At 38.8% G+C, this 18,382-nt stretch overlaps 1 protein-coding gene across 3 annotated transcripts in view; it reads left to right on the top strand.

The window, feature by feature from the left end:
- Positions 1-11,958, top strand: part of LOC131302632 (protease Do-like 7) — a 62,498-nt gene extending 50,540 nt beyond the window's left edge. For 2 of the 3 annotated variants that reach the window (XM_058329368.1, XM_058329367.1), the window contains 7 exons: positions 5,197-5,367; positions 5,461-5,540; positions 5,616-5,843; positions 8,823-9,038; positions 9,401-9,558; positions 10,052-10,163; positions 10,906-11,958. In XM_058329368.1, coding sequence (XP_058185351.1) covers positions 5,197-5,367; positions 5,461-5,540; positions 5,616-5,843; positions 8,823-9,038; positions 9,401-9,558; positions 10,052-10,163; positions 10,906-11,082 — 1,142 coding nt within the window. In that variant the 3' untranslated portion in view covers positions 11,083-11,958. Of the gene's footprint in view, positions 1-5,196; positions 5,368-5,460; positions 5,541-5,615; positions 5,844-6,386; positions 6,506-8,822; positions 9,039-9,400; positions 9,559-10,051; positions 10,164-10,905 lie in introns of those variants that run through there. The other variant, XR_009191827.1, reaches the window with a different exon arrangement.
- Positions 11,959-18,382: the final 6,424 nt, after the last annotated feature.

Below are 18,382 nucleotides of genomic sequence, written 5' to 3'. Positions count from 1 at the left end.
ATTCAATTTATTGATTTTGAGTATTCTCATTTAGCTAATCTAGTTGGCACATCCATTCAAATTTTTGCTAAACCAGTTCACATAGATAACTCTGCAATGTTAATCGATACTAGAGTAGACCATACGTTTTCATAATGGCAATCATTCAGCAAGTAAGCATTTCAACTATGCATAAGTAATCATAACATCAACATATGAATTCACATTACCTCACAATTCGGTATTTGGTGCATGACCTGACCTCGTGGATCTCTGTACGTTCCCTCTGCTTGTCGGCTGTGGACAATCTACCGCTAAGTGCCCCGGATGATGACACCGGTAGCAAACCCGAGGTGGCCTCTGACCATGATATTCTCTCTCCTGAGGACAGTCCATCGCACGATGGCCCGACTGACGGCACCGATAACACACAATCGTTGACCCAGACGATACTCCCGATGTCCTAGAAAAGTTAGGTAGTTTTAAACTATGTTGGCACGAGGTGGACCGAAATTGCTCTCTGTGTCTCTTCCTCCCTTGGTTCTTAGACCCCTCTATAGATTCAGTCATTCTAATAGTTTGTTGTCTTGGCTCCCATACTTTCACCTCCTCTAGTACCTCTGTATACTCAACACTTCTAGCACACTCGACAATGTCAGAAAACCTTCCAATTCGTTGACCTACCGCAAACTTCTTGATAGACGGGTGTAACCCTTTCTCAAAACGCCTGCATTTCCTATCCTCAGTTGCAACTTACTCTGGCGCAAAACAGGACAAGGTTTGGAACTTAGTAGCATATTCCGAAACGGCCATGTTACCTTGATCTAACCTCTCAAATTGATTTCTCAGTTGCTCACGATATGACTCTGGAAAATATTGGTTTTCAAAAAGCTCCTCAAACTCGGCCCAAGTTAGGTTTTCCTCATCCGGCTCATTTTCTTGACTCGCCACCCTAGCCGCCCTCCGAGCGTCTCTCCTTACTCCTAAAATGGATTCCCACCACTCGTTCGCCTCACCGGTAAGTTGACAAGCTACAATATTCACCCGTAGGTCGTCCTCCGAAACCTTGAGAGCATTAAAGATCTTACGCATGTGTGTAAGCCAATGGTCGGCCACAAGAGGGTCGCTACTCTCCCCATCGAACTGAGGTGGATTCCTACGACTAAACTCTCGCATGGCCACTAAGGCCCGATTGTCCGCATTATCTCTAGGAGGTGGTTGCAAAAGATTAGCTCCTGCAAGTGCTACTACAATTTCCCTAGCAAGTTGATTCTGTCCTGCCCCCAGTCTCAGATTCCCAATCCTACTCCTTCTATTCTCATGTCTCGGAGGCATCTCACTACAAAGAAACAATAAAGAGATCATCAAAAACAGATACACTACGAATCTCTAACTCCACCAATCCGGTCTAACAACTCTATACCAGCCTATGGTAACGTAAATGCAATGCCACATAGTAGAATGAATGCCACTCACACAGGTGTGCACAAGCTTTGTTAAAATGTAATGATTTTAAACCCATGAGACTAAAAGTCTCCCCACAGTCTCGAGGTATTCTAAACCTATGCTCTGATACCAAGTTGTCACGCCCTCAATTTTTAACATAATTAAATAAAGCTTTTCATAATTAAAATGTTCGCAATATATAATATAATAACCCAAAGAGTTCATAGTTCCCATACTTAAATTTACAGTCCAACACTTCAGATTTTAAAAGATTACATTGGCGGCACACCGGCCCAAAATAGATTTGGTCGAGAAACATAAATGTTAAGAGTTGTGCAACATTCTTAGTCGAAAGGAATATGAAATTAAGTTACATATACATCTTTGACAAAAAGGAGATTTTACAAAGATGATTAACTAACTTCTCCATGTTAGCTTTCAAAAAAACGTAAGTCAGTCAGTCCATGCACACAAGCACTTCATGCTACCGCCCCTGAGTAGTACCTCAAGCTTGAGAGCAAACCCAAACCCTAGCTTCAAGTCTTCCAATAAACCTCCCCCAAGCAAGATTAACAACCTCAATGACTAGAAATCAACCATTGGTGAAGGATATGTGAAGGATCTTCAAGGGTGTGTGAGCAAGATTTTAGTAAGAGAGTGGGTGAAAACTCAGGAGAGAGAGAGAGCCGAGAGAATAGAGGGATGGCGTGAGAGAATGGGGAGTGAATCTTCCCCGGTACTCAACTCTCTCTATATATACATGTATATTACACATTTCACCCTACAACACTTAAAGCATTAACTAATTTTTTCTCAATCACCAATTCCTTGCACATTGGGCCCCAAAATACCACAACTTACGTCACTATTCATATTTGAAAGCATAATTCCACATAAAATTTATCAAATAAAGGAAATTTAAATTTACGGGTCTCTACAATTGGTATGTGTTAAAGCATCCAACTCAAAACCAATTGACAATAAGTGGGGAGGCCGCTTAGGCTCACATACTAGTTTTTGGAGGTTATAATTAACCAATGTGGGACAAGCTCTAACACTTCCCCGCATGTGCGACCCCTCGACTCGCACGGAGAGAGGTTAACAAACGATTCGTAATATACGGATCAGACCGAAACAAAGTGCAACTGTGGCACAAGCAGAGGGGAAAAGCCTCTGAAAATCAAGCTTTGATACCATGTTATAGCATCCATCTCAAAACCAATTGCCAATAAGTGGACAGGCTCATATACTAGTTTTTGAAGGTTATTATTAACTGATGTGGAACAAGCTCTAACATCATCCTCCGAAGCCATAGCTTTGATACCATGTACTAAAATTTGTACCCCATCGCGTAAATTCCCCGACACATTGTCTAGTGCATGGAGGTGTCCTAGGCCACGGCCAATATCCCCCAAAACACTAATGAATTTGTCTTTGATGAAGTTCCACCAATTTTCAACAAATACTTTGAAACCCTTAATCTCCTCTACCCAAGTGGATAAGTCTTTCTCGACCCTTTCCAATAAAACCATTGACTTGTCGATCATGTGACACTCAACTAAACTCTTCCCTCTGAACTCTTTAACGGTGGGAAAAAAAAGTGTTTGCTTCATCATTGCTTAGAAACGTTAACCGAGTGAACCAAATTTCAAAACATCGTGATCAAAATCCTTGAACTTCTTCCCAGCACAAAATACGAAATTACTGCAACTTTTTGTTCCATAGCTAGTGGTGAGTGCCCAGGAACCAACAAGAGGAGATATTGAGCGAGTGTATAACTGCGGGGTCGCAACAAGTTTAGAAGGACTTGTAGATTGTCCATGTGTGGCAGATGTAACGGATCCACAACCAGAGATAGCTTGTTTCTCTTTTTTCATTTTCGTAATTTCCTTCAATTCCTATTTATCACATCATTCCCCAAACCCTACTCTACCCTTAGCTCCAAACCCTAACTGTTGGTAACCCTACAGACTCGAGGGAGAAAAGAGAAGAGTTGAAGCAATTAATCTTTTCTAAGCAATGATAAAGCAAACACTTTTTTTTCCTTAAAGAGGGGAGAGTGTAGTTGAGTGTCACATGATCAACAAGTCGATGGTTTTATTGGGAAGGATCGAGAAAGACTTATCCACTTGGGTAGAGGAGAAGGGTTTCAAAGTCTCTGTTGAAAATTGGTGGAGAAGGTGATGCAATAGATCCCATCTTGAATCTAGTTTCCTCAGCTATGAGTTCATGAACTGCACTATTAACTAAATGTAAGGGAGAACAATGGAGAATAGCCCCACGAAGGGGCTTAAACTGTCCACAGAGAGCCTTGAGGAACTATACGAGTCGTTGTTCCTCGCGGAACTGTACATAGGAAGCAAGGGACCTCAAATCTGCAGTTCCAGTTGAGCTAATTGATCCCAATAATGCGTCATCTCATTATAAAATCTCTGAATAGACTTATCCTTCTGTGTGGCATTCCGAATAGACATCTCAAGTTCATACCGCTTTGCAAAGTTGGACTGAAGGTACATACCCCGCAAGTACTCCCAAACTTCCCTAGTCGTCTCATACTTTGAGAAACTTGTATCAATGTTATTTCGACAGAATTATGAAACCACGCAAGTACTTTTGCATTGTCAAGATCCCATTTGGCAAAAGCAGCGGCATACCCTTCCTCTTTAGGATCAAAGGGCATTATTTATAGACCCAGTAACATGGCCCCGCATACCCTTGCCAACTATAAAATTCTTCACAACACAGGCCCAATAGGAATAGTTATCACCCTTCAACAGAACGCTAATTACTTTATCCTCTGCCATTACAAGAGACCAAAAGACACCTAACAGAGCTTCAACAGAACCAAACAGAGCCAATACAGTGCTGAAACAGAGTCGAACAATACTTAAAGCTACAAATCAGATCTGAAATACCCTATAGGAGTGCAAAAACCCGTTCAAATGGAGAACACATGCCGGTGGTCAGGGAGGGTGCGATTGGGGTTGCCGGAGGTTGGCGACTACTGGGCTTCAATGGTCAGTGGTTGTCGATGTCGGTCTATTTGCTGACTTTGTAACTGAGAAAGGAGAGGGAGGGAAGAATGAACTAGAGAGAGTAGTGAGAGAGGAGATCGACTGGAGAAGGGGAGGAAGCAGATGCGATCATCCCTGTGGACTTTGATACCATGATAGCTTTGCAAAGAAAAAATTTGACGTTCTATTGCATAGTACAAATTGATTACGGGAATAAGAAACCCTAATTAACGTTATGACTATACTACCCTGGAAATAACATAACAGTTGCAGGAGTACTAAATACACTTAAAAATATATACATGTGCAGTTTGTTGTGATCCATGTGTTATGGATCTTTTGTTTACCTCTCTACGTGCAAATAGGGGGTTGCATGTGCGGGGGAGTGTTAGAGTTTGTCCCATATCGGTTAATTATTTTCTCCAAAACGAGTAAATGATCCTGGATGACCTCTCTACTCAAGGGGTGTTTCAGGTAGTGAGTAAGTTGTGAAAAAAAAAATGTAGCAATCAAGTTGTTTGGGGTGTTTCCGGAAGTTTATGGGATAGTTTGAGAGCACATAACATCCATGTACATTTTGAAACATTATTAGTTAAAAAAAAAAAACCCAGATTGTGTGCATGTAGATCTGCCTTAAATTGATAAGCTTTCTGATGGTAATGATACTAGTGTACTTACATTTTATGAATGGCACTCTATTTTGCTAATTGTAATGGGCAAAAGATAATAGCTGACTTGATTGTAAGATTTGTGCCAGAACCTCCATTATGTCGTGGAGATGCGGTCTATCTTGTGGGACTAAGTAGGAGCCTGCAAGCAACATCAAGGAAATCTGTTGTCACTAACGCTCATGCTGCTTTAAATATTGGTCCTGCTGATAGTCCACGCTACAGAGCGACTAACATGGAAGTCATTGAGCTTACTGCAGGTAACTTGGAGCCTTTATGGATTTTTCAACTGATAGTCTTTTTCTTTTCCCTCTCCTCATAAGTTTTCCATGGCATCATCTCATGCTGGTTAGATTTTGGTCGCACATTTTCGGGTGTGCTAACTGATGAGCATGGAAGGGTCCAGGCTCTCTGGGCTAGCTTTTCAACGGAGGTTTGTACTATTCACTCTTTGTTTTGGGCTTTCTAATCACGTAACATGTTCTCATTGATCCAGTCCCCATTATAGCTGAAATATGGTTCCAGTACATCCGTAGATCATCATTTGACTCGAGGCATTCCAATTCATACAATTAGCCATGTCCTCAATAAATTCATATCTGGTGCAAATGGACCAAATCTTCTCATAAATGGTATAAGAAGAAAAATGCCACTTGTCAGAATCCTGGAAGTTGAGCTTTATCCAAGATTGCTTTCCAAGGCTCGTAGCTTTGGACTGAGCGACAAGTGGGTCCAGGTATACTTCCTTCCCGATCCAAATCAATTTCTTTTTATACTTTGTGATTTCAGTTGATTGCATTATTTATTTTTTTTATTTTTTTGATTCGGTATTAGAAATCGGAGTTATGACTCTACTGTTGGCTCATGTTAAAGTATCAAACTCAAAACAAATTGGCTATGGGTGGAAGGTGATAACTAACCACTGTGGACCAGGTATAAGAGCAACCCTGCACGTGCAACTGCCGTCTCGCATGTGGTGGTAAACATAGGATCCATAAGCTAGAGACCACAAACAAATAGGCACAAACAAAGGAGGAGTCCATCAAGAGTATCTTATCCAAAAGCCTCTGCAAGGCTAACTCTGATATGTTAAACTAGGCAACTTAAAACTTATTATCAATGAATGGAGACGTTGCTTGGGTTCGTATACTGGATTCGAAAGTGATAATTAACAAATGCAAGACATGCTCTATAGCTAAGTTACAGAATCTCTGTGCATAGTAGGTTATGTTTGTAATCCCTGTACAGAAATTTGAAATGTGTGGTGATGATTCTTCAGTGGACATCTAAGTAGTGTGAAAACAACATACGACATGACATGGGCATGACAATGACACTACACCACCGTAATTTCTAAAAGATGCAGGAATGCCACGCCATGCCAAGGACACAATAAATGTATGTCATGTATTTTTACATGTTCTTTATATGGATATGTTATACAATACATCATGGCAAGCATATATATCAAAACTCAAAAAGACAATCCATCATCAGAAGAGTAATTGCATTCCATGAAAACTAAGAGTGAACCATGCATGTTTAAATGGAAATTGTACCATCAATCCATACATAGATGACGTACATCATTTAACAAAACATTCCGAAAGGGCGAGGGATGAGTGTCGATTGCGTGGAATTGTTTATCGCAATTTAGTTGTTAATCTATTTATGAAAAGGTGTGTTGTTAACATGTTTGGTTCTTACAACATTAAAGAAGTTAAGTTATAAGACATGAACAGATGAATTTCCAACGCGGTGTACATTAGTGTCTTGTGAGACATGCCACCTTTTTGGTATTGTTCGTGCTTCTTAGGTGGGTGTTAGAGATAATGTCAATCAAGTATTTCTATTCTTTGGACTCCTAGCTTATGTGCATTGAGCATATGTGTATCTGGACTGAACTTAAGCCACTTTGATTTTGTTTTTCCTTTTGTACTCCTTTATTTAGTCAATTAATCATGTATAGTATCACAGCTCCTGTTAACTCTCTGTCCGTGAACTAAGTCCAGCCCAAGACCATTGTATAGATTTAGGTTTAAACATAAACAATCCATTTTCTTCTTTTCCTGCAATCTATCCTGTAAGGATATCCAAGTTCTCATTCTTCGGCATAAACTATTCTAGGCAAATCAAAATTCCAAGTTCCACGTTAGTGTTCCAAGTTCTTCGCTGTCAATGATCTCGGTTCTTCACCTCTTCATGAATTTTTCTCTGGTCATTGGGTATTGTGATCATATACGATCTTTAACCTTCTAAAAGCCTCCATGAAGGCTTTGATCCAGTGTAGCGGACAAATGGGTTACCAATTTAGACTTGTAATGAAGTGCCACATGTTGTTAGTAAAATTTGTCATCTTGTTAAGAGCTGACTCCTCTTATCATCTCTCTCTTAGAGTCAGATTTCATGATATGCATAGAGATAGGGTATTACACATTACACCTTGCACACTGGGCGGTATGCAAACTACCAAAACACCCGTCTACATAGGTTGTCACCGCATAAATAGTAGTGTTCTAATGATCAGCCTAGGCGGCTGGCGGTGCCCCACCACCTCGCCTAGGGGCCTCGGCATTGATCTAGTCGTCAGGGCTGCTAGGCGGGATTAATCGGCTAAGCAGCTAGGCGAGATTAATCAGCTAGGCAGGAGTAATTGGCAAATCAAGCAGGATTAATCGGGGTAAATACAAAAAAAAATGAATATGAGGCATGAGGGGCTAACTGTTGTGTTACTAAACAATAAGGGTTTAAGTGTAGTTTCTACAATATATACATATAGAGAAACTATTGTTCTTAACCTATGTTACATGGACTCGGGTGCGAGTATCGGGAGCGGGTGCAAGTTCAAGTGTCGAACCTTCCTAAACTTAAATCTTAGGATACTGGATATGTGTCTCCAAATTGGGTATGGGTACGGGGACAGTCCGGAACACTTGTTTGTTGTATATATTGCGTATTTTTTTTCAGATTATGTATTGTAAATTATATTTACAAATGTATTGAAATAAGAAGGGGTTAAGAAAAATATCTTGTTGCTATTTTTTGTCCATGTGAGACTAAAATATTGTTTTTCTAGGTAATTTGACATTAATTTTTCTGTAAATATAATAACAAGTAAAGGATCAGAGTGTCAAAATGGATAAGGGTGTCGGACACATCGATATGGTACTTCAGCCAAAATGAAGCATCCATGTAAGTTGTAACATAGGTTTGGAGATGATATTTCTTGCATCTGTTTTGATTTGTAACCAATTTCTCTTTGATTTTCGTTTCCTGTGCTATCAATCTCCTCTTTCATCCATTTTCCTTGCAATACTCTCTATCCAAATAAGGTTTTATGCAGAAGAATGCACCCCCCTTCTCTTATATATTTCTCTTCTTTTCATATTCTTCTCATTAGTTGGTAAGATAAGCAAGACTTATGTCTATCAAATCAACAATGACGTGTCCCTTCAACATGAGCAGGCACCCTCCCACTCTTCCACCTTGGCTGATTCATCAGCCAACAAATTAGTCGTGGCTATGATCTTGATTAATTATGCTTAAGGTTAATTAATCAATCAACCATTGCTTGAGCATGAGGTTACCCCATCCCACTCTTTTTCGTATGGTCTATTTTGTTTTGGTTGCATTTAGAAACTTCTTGAAATTTTTTTTAGAGTATGCCCATTTTTTGTTATTTGTATTTACTCATTGATTCATCTGGCTTTTGTAGACACTTGTGAAGAAAGATCCAATCAGGCGTCAAGTCTTACGCATTAAAGGTTGTTTGGCTGGATCAACAGCTGAGGATGTATTAGAACAAGGTGATATGATCCTGGCAATTAATGAAGAGCCAATCACATGCTTTGGTGACATTGAAGATGCTTGCCATGCATTGGACCAATGTGATGAAAGTGATGGGAAGCTCCAGATGACTATTTTCCGCCAGGTGAGCAAACAATATCTGCTCTATTTGGTTTTCATTTGTCTCTTCCTCATTTTGTTTTGAATTGTTTCGTATCGAGATTTGACTGTGGTCTACTAATTGTCTCACTCTGTCCCATATCCAAATTAAAATTTTACTAATAGCTGTTTTCGTTTTTCTTTTGTTCAACATTATTTGAAGTGCAAGCCCAGTTCCAAAAATATGGATATTTATATTGGATGAAGGGTTTCCTCATAAACCTATTGGAAAAAACTTCAATTGCGATTTGTGCATGGGTATGCCACACAAAATTGGCCATGTGCTTGCACGTAAGATACACGAGCTGTTTTGAAAATCATCTTCACACATTCTTTATGGTCTGGCAGGGACATGAAATTGAACTGCTAGTTGGAACAGATGTGAGAGATGGGAACGGAACAACAAGGGTTATAAATTGGTGTGGGTGTATAGTCCAGGACCCTTACCCAGCAGTGCGTGCTCTTGGATTCCTACCTGAAGAAGGTCATGGTGTTTATGTTTCAAGGTGAGGGGCTTTGTCTTTGTTGTAATGCCAAGGCTTTATTCTGTTTGAGATGCCAGCAAGACTTATATGTTGGACTCTTCTTCTGTTACTCACAGCCCGTTTGCTAAGGTAGTTAAACGAGTTACTAATTTCCCCACACAAACAAAAGAACACCCCACCAATTCTGAGTAATTCAAGTTAATTGAACCTGTTCCTTGGTGAAACTACTGTGGGGATACCACCTGTATGTGAGTCTGAATTGGTAGAGCTTATTCCGCACCCAGAAAGCTAATTGTTGAATCAGGCTGATAAACTTCTTAATTTGTCCGCCCAAGCTTTCCAAACTTGCCACTTAGAGATTCTCGGTGCATCGATGGATCATGCCAACCTTTTACTCAGAAGCCAAACTTCAGCCACTTACTGCTTCTATTCATGGGAAATTTGGAACGCTACTTTTATAACCTGCATCCGTCACTAAAGTACTTAAATTTATGCCAATTTTATAATTTTCCAGATGGTCTCATGGGAGTCCAGCAAACAGATATGGTCTATATGCTCTCCAGTGGATTGTTGAAATTAATGGGAAACCAACTCCACATTTAGATGCTTTTGTTGAAGTGACAAAGGTGTGCCTCTCTCCCATCTGTACTCAACACATGCCTTTGAACTAGTTTTGTTGTTTGTTTAAAATTTTGGTGCAATTTGTCACTAAGATACATGAAGTTGCCATCGAATTTTGAAGTTGCCAACAACTATGGTAGTGTCTCATCTTTGGGACATGGTTATTACTTATTAGCCCCAAGGCTAGTCTGCATGCTCGAGGCAAGCAAATGAGGTGCTTCATGGTGTAAAGATCCGACTATGAGCTTGGACTACCCAGGCTGTTCCTAGTTTTAGTATTCTCATGCCTATAGTAAATACGTAAGCAGAACATAAAGCTCAAGCCTCGACAGAGCATATACCTTTTGTGGGATATGCAGTGATAAAACATGCAAGTGATAGATTTCCATAACATGTAGGGTATTTTGGTTTTTGCTAATAACTCCTCCATCTGGTATATTATATTACTAATGGCTCACAATTTCTGGTTCTCGTTTTTTTTTTTTCCCGTCATTTTGAGTAAGAATTTAACATGTGGGTTCACTTCACAAGTCATGTGAATAAATGGAACTTCATTTTCTAGTTTACGATTCACAGGATATGCAACTGCACGTTTAAAACGGGTTTTTTTTTTTCTTTTTCCCAAGTGAATATTCAGGAACATGTCAGGATTTAACTTCACATATATCCATATGATTGCTGGGATCATCATATGGGAAAATTTTAATCATTTTAGCGTAAAGTTCTTCCCTTCCCTTCGATTAACAGGAAATAGATGATGGGGAATTCATTCGCGTAAAGACAGTCCACTTGACTGGGAAACCTCGAGTACTAACACTGAAGCAGGATTTGCACTATTGGCCCATGTGGGAAGTTAGACGCAACCCCAACACTGCAATGTGGCAGTATGAAAGAATTAAAGCATTAGACCGGGGTATTCCATGAACGCCTTATTAATGGAGGGGAAATTCTTTTGGAAGAACGTTTGGTGGCTGCAATATGAGGTCAGTTGCTACTCCAATACAATGTGAGCTACGATCATCTACCAGAAATACATTCATGACTGTACATCATACGTTTCTCATGAATGACTAAATTCTCAAGTATCTGCGTCCTTTTTGGGATTGAAAAGTAAAGCACTTAAGTGTAATTTTTCTGAATTTTTTTTTGCACCACTTTAAAGAACAATGGCTCTTAGTAATGGACTAAATTATAGGACAGATGGAGTAGTTTGCACTTGATTTTGCCAAGGTTCCGGCGAGTATTATGTAGAACAAGGTCTACTCCAATACAATGTGAGCTACGATCATCTACCAGAAATACATTCATGACTGTACATCATACGTTTCTCATGAATGACTAAATTCTCAAGTATCTGCGTCCTTTTTGGGATTGAAAAGTAAAGCACTTAAGTGTAATTTTTCTGAATTTTTTTTTGCACCACTTTAAAGAACAATGGCTCTTAGTAATGGACTAAATTATAGGACAGATGGAGTAGTTTGCACTTGATTTTGCCAAGGTTCCGGCGAGTATTATGTAGAACAAGGTTGGACAGAGGATCTTGTTCCTAATATGGGAACACCCAACAATAAGAACTTGCTTAACCCTGCATTTTTTAGCATGTATAAATTGCTGATGATTTGCGAAGGAACTTTTGAGAGCAGCCACTTTATGCTGATGATTTGTGATGGGTTCTGTTATTGTTGTATTTGCGAAAGAAATTCTAGAAGAAAGATGCCTGCATTTCAAATTGTTGTTGTGTTGTACCCAAATCAGAGTGTGTTGAAAACGCATAGAATCAAAGCATTTCCCTTTTATCAAGACTTTATCTGAATGTGCTAACAAAGGAGATCAAAAGGGTGGGCATCTCTAGGCCACCAGCTCCCACATCTCCATCCAGTTGTGGTGCCATGTGGCAATTGGTTATTGGTGGATAAAATGTTCAAATCATTCCCACTAATGAGCAATAAAACAAGGTGATCAACAAACTGTGATATTGAAAATAAATTGCATGTGTTTTTTGAACAGCCGAAAATTAATTGCATTGAAGACTACAAAAATAAATGATACTGAGTACTAGATTTTGTACCATGTTGTTTGTCATGGCATCATTTAGTAGCCCTTGATCCCGTCTTTTGGGTTGAGTTAATTATCCACATTCCCTCATGTATGAGACTATGTCCCAACTCAACAGCAATAGAGAAATTAAGCTTGAAATCCTGACCATTGATAGAACAAGTCGAGTAGCAGAAGAAAAATCTGGTGGAGGTGGCGGCTGCTTGTAGTAAAAGGGAAAATAAGGTAGTATAGGGTCTGGGGGAGGAGGTGCTATATCAAAATACCATGGGGGAGAGTATGACGGAAAGTAACCACTTGGCGGCGAAAAGTACCCGGAGGGGGGCATGTAGTAATCCAAACCTGGAGGTGGTGGTGGTGGAAAAGCCGTGGGCATTGGTGGTGAAGGTGGTGGTGGTGGTGACGGTGGCAGTGGCGGGCAGTTTGAAGTGGCGGTGATGGGTTGGGGGACACATGGATATGGACACTCATAAGTTTGATCGGGCAATGCTGCATCCTGCTTGGTATTAGCTGCAAAATTCAACACTACAATGATTAGTAATATATGAGTTGAGAGAAGCCGGCTTAGATTTTCAGCCATTGTTCAAGAGAGAGAGAGAGAGAGAGGGGACGGGCTAAATAAAGAATGGGCGATGGGGGCTAGAGTGTGACCCCAGGTCACATAATACTCCGGTAGGACCTTTAGATTGCCCTGAATCCTCGTTCTATGCTCCTGCTTTTAATTCTCGTTTTTCCCTCAATCAATGCTCTTCCAAAATTTAGTACTTCAAAATATTTTTGCGCTCGTACGTGCTTTCACTCGGGGTCATGTAAGCGCATCATGTGACTCTTTTAGGTGTTTTAGGCTTTGCTACCGGGTGTTTTCGGCTGTCTCATGTGGTGTTTTCTTTTTTTCATTTAACTTTCCCCAACTTGATGTATCCGTTGTCAAGTTTTCTTTAATAAAATGCTACTGTTGCCGATAAAAAGATGGCTGCAAGCTTTTGTGATGCAAAAATGCTAAGATGCATGACATTCAGACCATGAAAATGTCCATGAAAAGAAATAAATGGTTCAGATTCACAGATATTTTTATGTTTCGAGTATCATGTACTCCCTCCGTCCCCTTTTTAATGTCCAGTATTTCATTTGGGGTTGTCCCTTAATAAGTGTCTATTTTGTAAAGTTAGTAGGTAAAAGTGAGTATATTTTCCATTTTGCCTCTAAAAGTAGATTCTTTTTTGAAAAGTTATTGAGTAAAAATGTAATGATGATGTCTCCATAGAGGGTAAGTAGGGAAAGTGGAGGTAAAAGTTGATGTGAGAGGTGTAATGATGATGTTTTTTTAATAAGTTAGAGTTACGAAGCGGGACACTTAAATAGGGACGGATGGAGTATTATAATACTTTTTTGTGATGAAAAGATAGTTGGAAACTGGGAATAATATATGAGTTATCATTGGAAACTCTGAAAGTAACTTTTACAGCCAAGACGTATTGTTTAAGCGTCAAACTGGGAGTAACGTGAAAAGGGAATCAAATTTTTACTTTGTTGGGGGAGTTTCCATTTGAAACTGTCAAGAACTAGGGATGGGATCAACTCCCACCACTCTTGTAAATTAATTGGGGATGATCAAATTATATACAACGACACTGACAAGATTGGCTCAAAAAGCATTTGCATTTCAAGAGAAATTCTATGCATACAATTTTAAAACACAATTCCGGACATAAATGTGTTCAGAGCTGTTCAATGCGTGTAAATTCGTTCGCATCGATGGGTCCCGGATGCTGTTATTTCCGGAATTGTGTTTTGAAATTGTGTGCATAGCATTGCTCGCATTTAATGGTGTACATGAATGAGGATGTTCATTGGTGGAAGATAAAAACATGCCCCGGTGACTTCTATAGTCTTCAACATTTCGTAAAAAAAAAAAAGGACCCATAAAAAAATGGTTCTTGCCGAAGAACCAATTTTTAATGTTGAAAAAAAGTCCCAATTTCTTAACAAAATAAAATAAGTCCCTTTTGTTGCTCCGTTCATTTGTCAAAAAAAAAAAAATTTAATGGGCAAATTATTTTCAATTGAATTTTAGTGAATTGAAGTAAAGGAGAAAGGAATTTTTTACAGTATTTTTATGGGTTCATTTGATAAAAGAAATTTGTGAGAAAGTTGGAAATAGTAGATTAATTGTATAGAAAATCTCGTAGTTTTCACAGTGTCAGTTTTGATTGAAACACAAATCCTAGTGAATAATTAGAGAAGTGAAGTGAGTTCCACGATTTTCACATAAAAAAATTCAAGAAAGTTTGACATTCTCGAACTTTATTTACGTTTCAGCAATAGAATGGAGAGGGAGTGAGGGGGAGAGAGAGAATAAATCTAGGTCGTCTAAAACTCGTTTGAATGGTTGGGATCGCCATTGGGTACCGCCACATAATACCCGTTTGGCACTCAAAAATTTCTCCCCCAATACGAGAGAGATATCCGAAGAACCTAACTTGAAAATCTGTTCTCCGAATATGAGAGATTTCTCTGCAGCACATGTCTGGAAGATAAATAATGATGAATTCTTTTTTTATTCTTTTTTTTTTTTAAATTATGGTTCGCCCCACCAAGTGGCTATGGAGAGTCGAATCCAAGTACTGAGCGATGAATTCCAAATGGTACCTATCGAACCAAGCACTTAGTGATACGTTTCATTTTCTCGGAGAAAAATATGAAACATAATTTCCAACTTTTTGGTTTACAGAGTTCAAGGCCAGTTTCTTTGCAACCCAAACCAAAATTTTCTAAGATTATGAGGTGGCGTTTCTTCTAAGCTAGAAGTTATGGACAACTTTTTGTCACAACTTCGTAGTCAAGTTATTTCCACTAAATTATACGTAAACAACTTTTTTGTACTGCTTTGAGCTTTGAAGTATGTGTTGGGTGTTTTAACTAATTAAAGGCAATAAGTTGTAGAGTAAAAAGATAGTGGAAAAACAAGGCCTGAATATTGTGCCAAATTTTGCATGCAATAATGGGGAGTAGTTCACAACTGTGCAAGATTTCTTCCTTTTCCTTTTCTATAAATTGCAAGAGATTCGTTTGTGGTGGTGAATATTTTGAGGGTAAGGCATCATTTATAGGGTCTTTGCTTTGACATACTGACCACTCACTCACTCTCATTGACAGCTCAGATTAATTAATGACCAACAATATTGTGAAGCTACATTAATGCACAGAGGTAAAATTGATGTTAATTAGGTGAGTTATTTTTAAAAATAAATCCGGCCTTTCTGTTTTCTTGGTAAATTTTGTCCACGTCCCTTGAGGTTCTCCCCGATGACGGATTCTCTCGTCACGTATAAGAAATGACAATGAACCTCATGTGGTTTCTATGTTTGTGTTCCTGATACCTCAAATCAACAATTGTCTGTCCAAACGTACGTGCATGATAGAATGAGCCAAAAGTGACTTATATTAAAAAATACACCCTTCCAGATAGTAAAATTAATAAAAAGAATCAAAATGACTTTTTTAGCCATTGGAAGAGCTATTTTGATGAATAAATAAAAAGGACAAATTTTATATATTAATTTTTACTTGTTGAAAGATATGTTTTGGTCGTAAAGAACAAATTTATTCCTTTTGTACCGAAAAATTGAAAATTGAAAAGTTTGTAGTATCAATTATTTTATTACTATCAAAAAGGGTGAATTTTGTCGATATAAGCCACTTTTAGCTAATTTCATCTTGTGTTTGGTGATATTTACCCTATTTTCATAAAATAAAAAAATAAAAACCACAAAGGGGTGTCAGTGAAATTTACCCTATTTTCTTTTTTCAATTTTTCCTTTCTAAAAATTATGAGTCCGTGGAATTGTTCTCTGTGCTGTGGTACGTATCGGTCCTTTCCCATTCATAGTCAATACATTGGCACACCCCCAAGAATGTGGTAAAAATCGCATAATACATAAATTTCGATGCACTATTCCTCACATTTTTCACATGGAAGGTGAGGGTTTGATTTTCGCCAGGAGCACGAGTATTTGATATGGTAGCTAATGCCCTCTGGGCTTGCCCCACCCGTATGCCGCTTAGCAGTACCATTTTCTCATCTCCTTAGGAGTAGGCTAGACATCTATAAAATGAATTTTTATTTTTATTTTGTAAAGTTACCAAAATCTCATCATTTGGGAATGAACCATTAGATTAATGGATTAATTCCAAAAATATGTGACTTGGTGATATCGATCTCTAGCATTGCACGTAATTGTATAGCATCATTTATGGCACATGAGAAATTCTAGGGAATAGAACAATTATAAATTACAGAAAAGTTAACCATTTAGACAGAGACAATTAATCTGATCCCAACATCTTCCAAATACATGCATCCACTTTGAACCAAATTAATTAACTCTATATTAAGTAGCTAGCTAACATTTAAGTAACCAAAATGTGAAAACTTGTAATAATGCAAATCCTATTAAAGCAAGCAAACTCACAACATCCGATCGAGTGCCGCCGACGAAGATGTCCAAATCACTAGGTTCGGTTCCATACGAATTCCCTGGCGGGCCCGAGAAGTAAACGAACCTCTGCGGCGGCGGTGGTTCTGCTAGCGGAAGTGGGCTCGTAAAGTAAACGAACCTTGGTGGTGGCGGTGGTGCTATCGGATCGCAGTGCTGCGAGGATGGTTGCGGTGGCGGCGGCGGCGAAGGGAGCTGAGAGTCGCATGGATTTGCACAAGAGCATGTTGTGCACTTCATGCCTAAATTTGGTGCTTGTGGCATTGATGTTTCATCAAGCTTGTTTGATAAGTTAGCATCTATCGGAACCAAAAGTGACATGATCAAGAAAATAAGCATCATGATACATACCTTTTCTCCCAGTTGAGTTGTTGGTGACCACATTTTCTGGTTGGAATCACTTTAGTTGATTGGTAGTCTATATGGCTGGAGAACAAAATGGGTTGAGGAGAGAGAGAGAGAGAGAGAGAGAGAGAGAGAGAGAGAGAGAAGGTGGAGTGATTAGTTGTGGCGCTTTTGCCTCAACAACATGATCAGGTGGTGGTGCATGGGGTTGTTTGGTTGGTGTAATGAGCCGTTTTCTTTGGTTTAATTTGCATATATAAGGAGATCATGAGATGGAATTGCATGTGGATGTTGTAAATACGTAGGACCCAAGTTTTTAATTGGACACGCAAATTGCAACGGGGCGGTAGAATTGGTTCACAAGATTAGTTGAGGAATATGTATATTAGTCCGGACACCTGACTTATCTCGAAAGAAAATACTCTATGAAGGACCGAAGTTTCAACATTTTCTAATTTATTTATTTATTTTGGAAGAGCGTTGTATTGACATTTGACACCAATAATTTTAAGTACCCAAAAAATATACTCCGAAATTAATTACTCCGAAAAGGTAAATCGATCAACAGTACAAATTCAATTCAAAGTGAATCTGTACTATTGATTTACCAAAGTGAATCTGTACTGCTGATTTGTCTTTTTGGAATAATTTCGGGATATATTCTCTTGAAAAAAGCCACGCTATTCTAGCAAGACTGAGGTACTAAACGAAAGATTTTAGTCAATTTTATAGTCTAGACTCTAGAGTGATTCCATTTAATTTGCTTATGCATCATTTTGTAGTGGATGACTTGCGTGAGTGTCTGTGTATATATACATACACACAGTCATCTCGAACTAATCCCTACAACTTCTTCCGCTGCCATGCATTTCACACGCTTGCAAGAATCGAACATGAAATCTTAGGAGGGGAGCAAACTTTAAGTCTCAGGCCAAGGCCATCAGGCCAATCCCTTGAGGTTCAGTGTTGGCAAGAAAATTGTCGATTTATTTGTCTCTACTTATACATAGAAAACTTGGTGAGCAAGGTTGGCTTGATAGTGGGAATATCTGATCAGGCGATTTGACCTCGATCTAAAGTTCGATTAACAACTAGGAACATACGTACGGAATGACCACAAATTCTACAACCGAAAGTGCATGTGTGTACATATATATATATATATATATATATATATATATATGGTCAATATTATTTTTCAGAAGTTTATATCCCTGCAGTTATTACCATATATAGATGTACTGCAATAGATTGCTCAAACGGTATTATATATATAAAAGCCATTAACATTAATCTTAATCAAATAGAGCTCTATACTATACTATTGA

Source organism: Rhododendron vialii, chromosome 10a, assembly GCF_030253575.1.
Source record: "Rhododendron vialii isolate Sample 1 chromosome 10a, ASM3025357v1".
In the NCBI taxonomy this organism is placed as follows: domain Eukaryota; kingdom Viridiplantae; phylum Streptophyta; class Magnoliopsida; order Ericales; family Ericaceae; genus Rhododendron; species Rhododendron vialii.
Note: the sequence above shows the minus strand (reverse complement) of the source record. Positions and strands in the feature narration are given on the sequence as shown.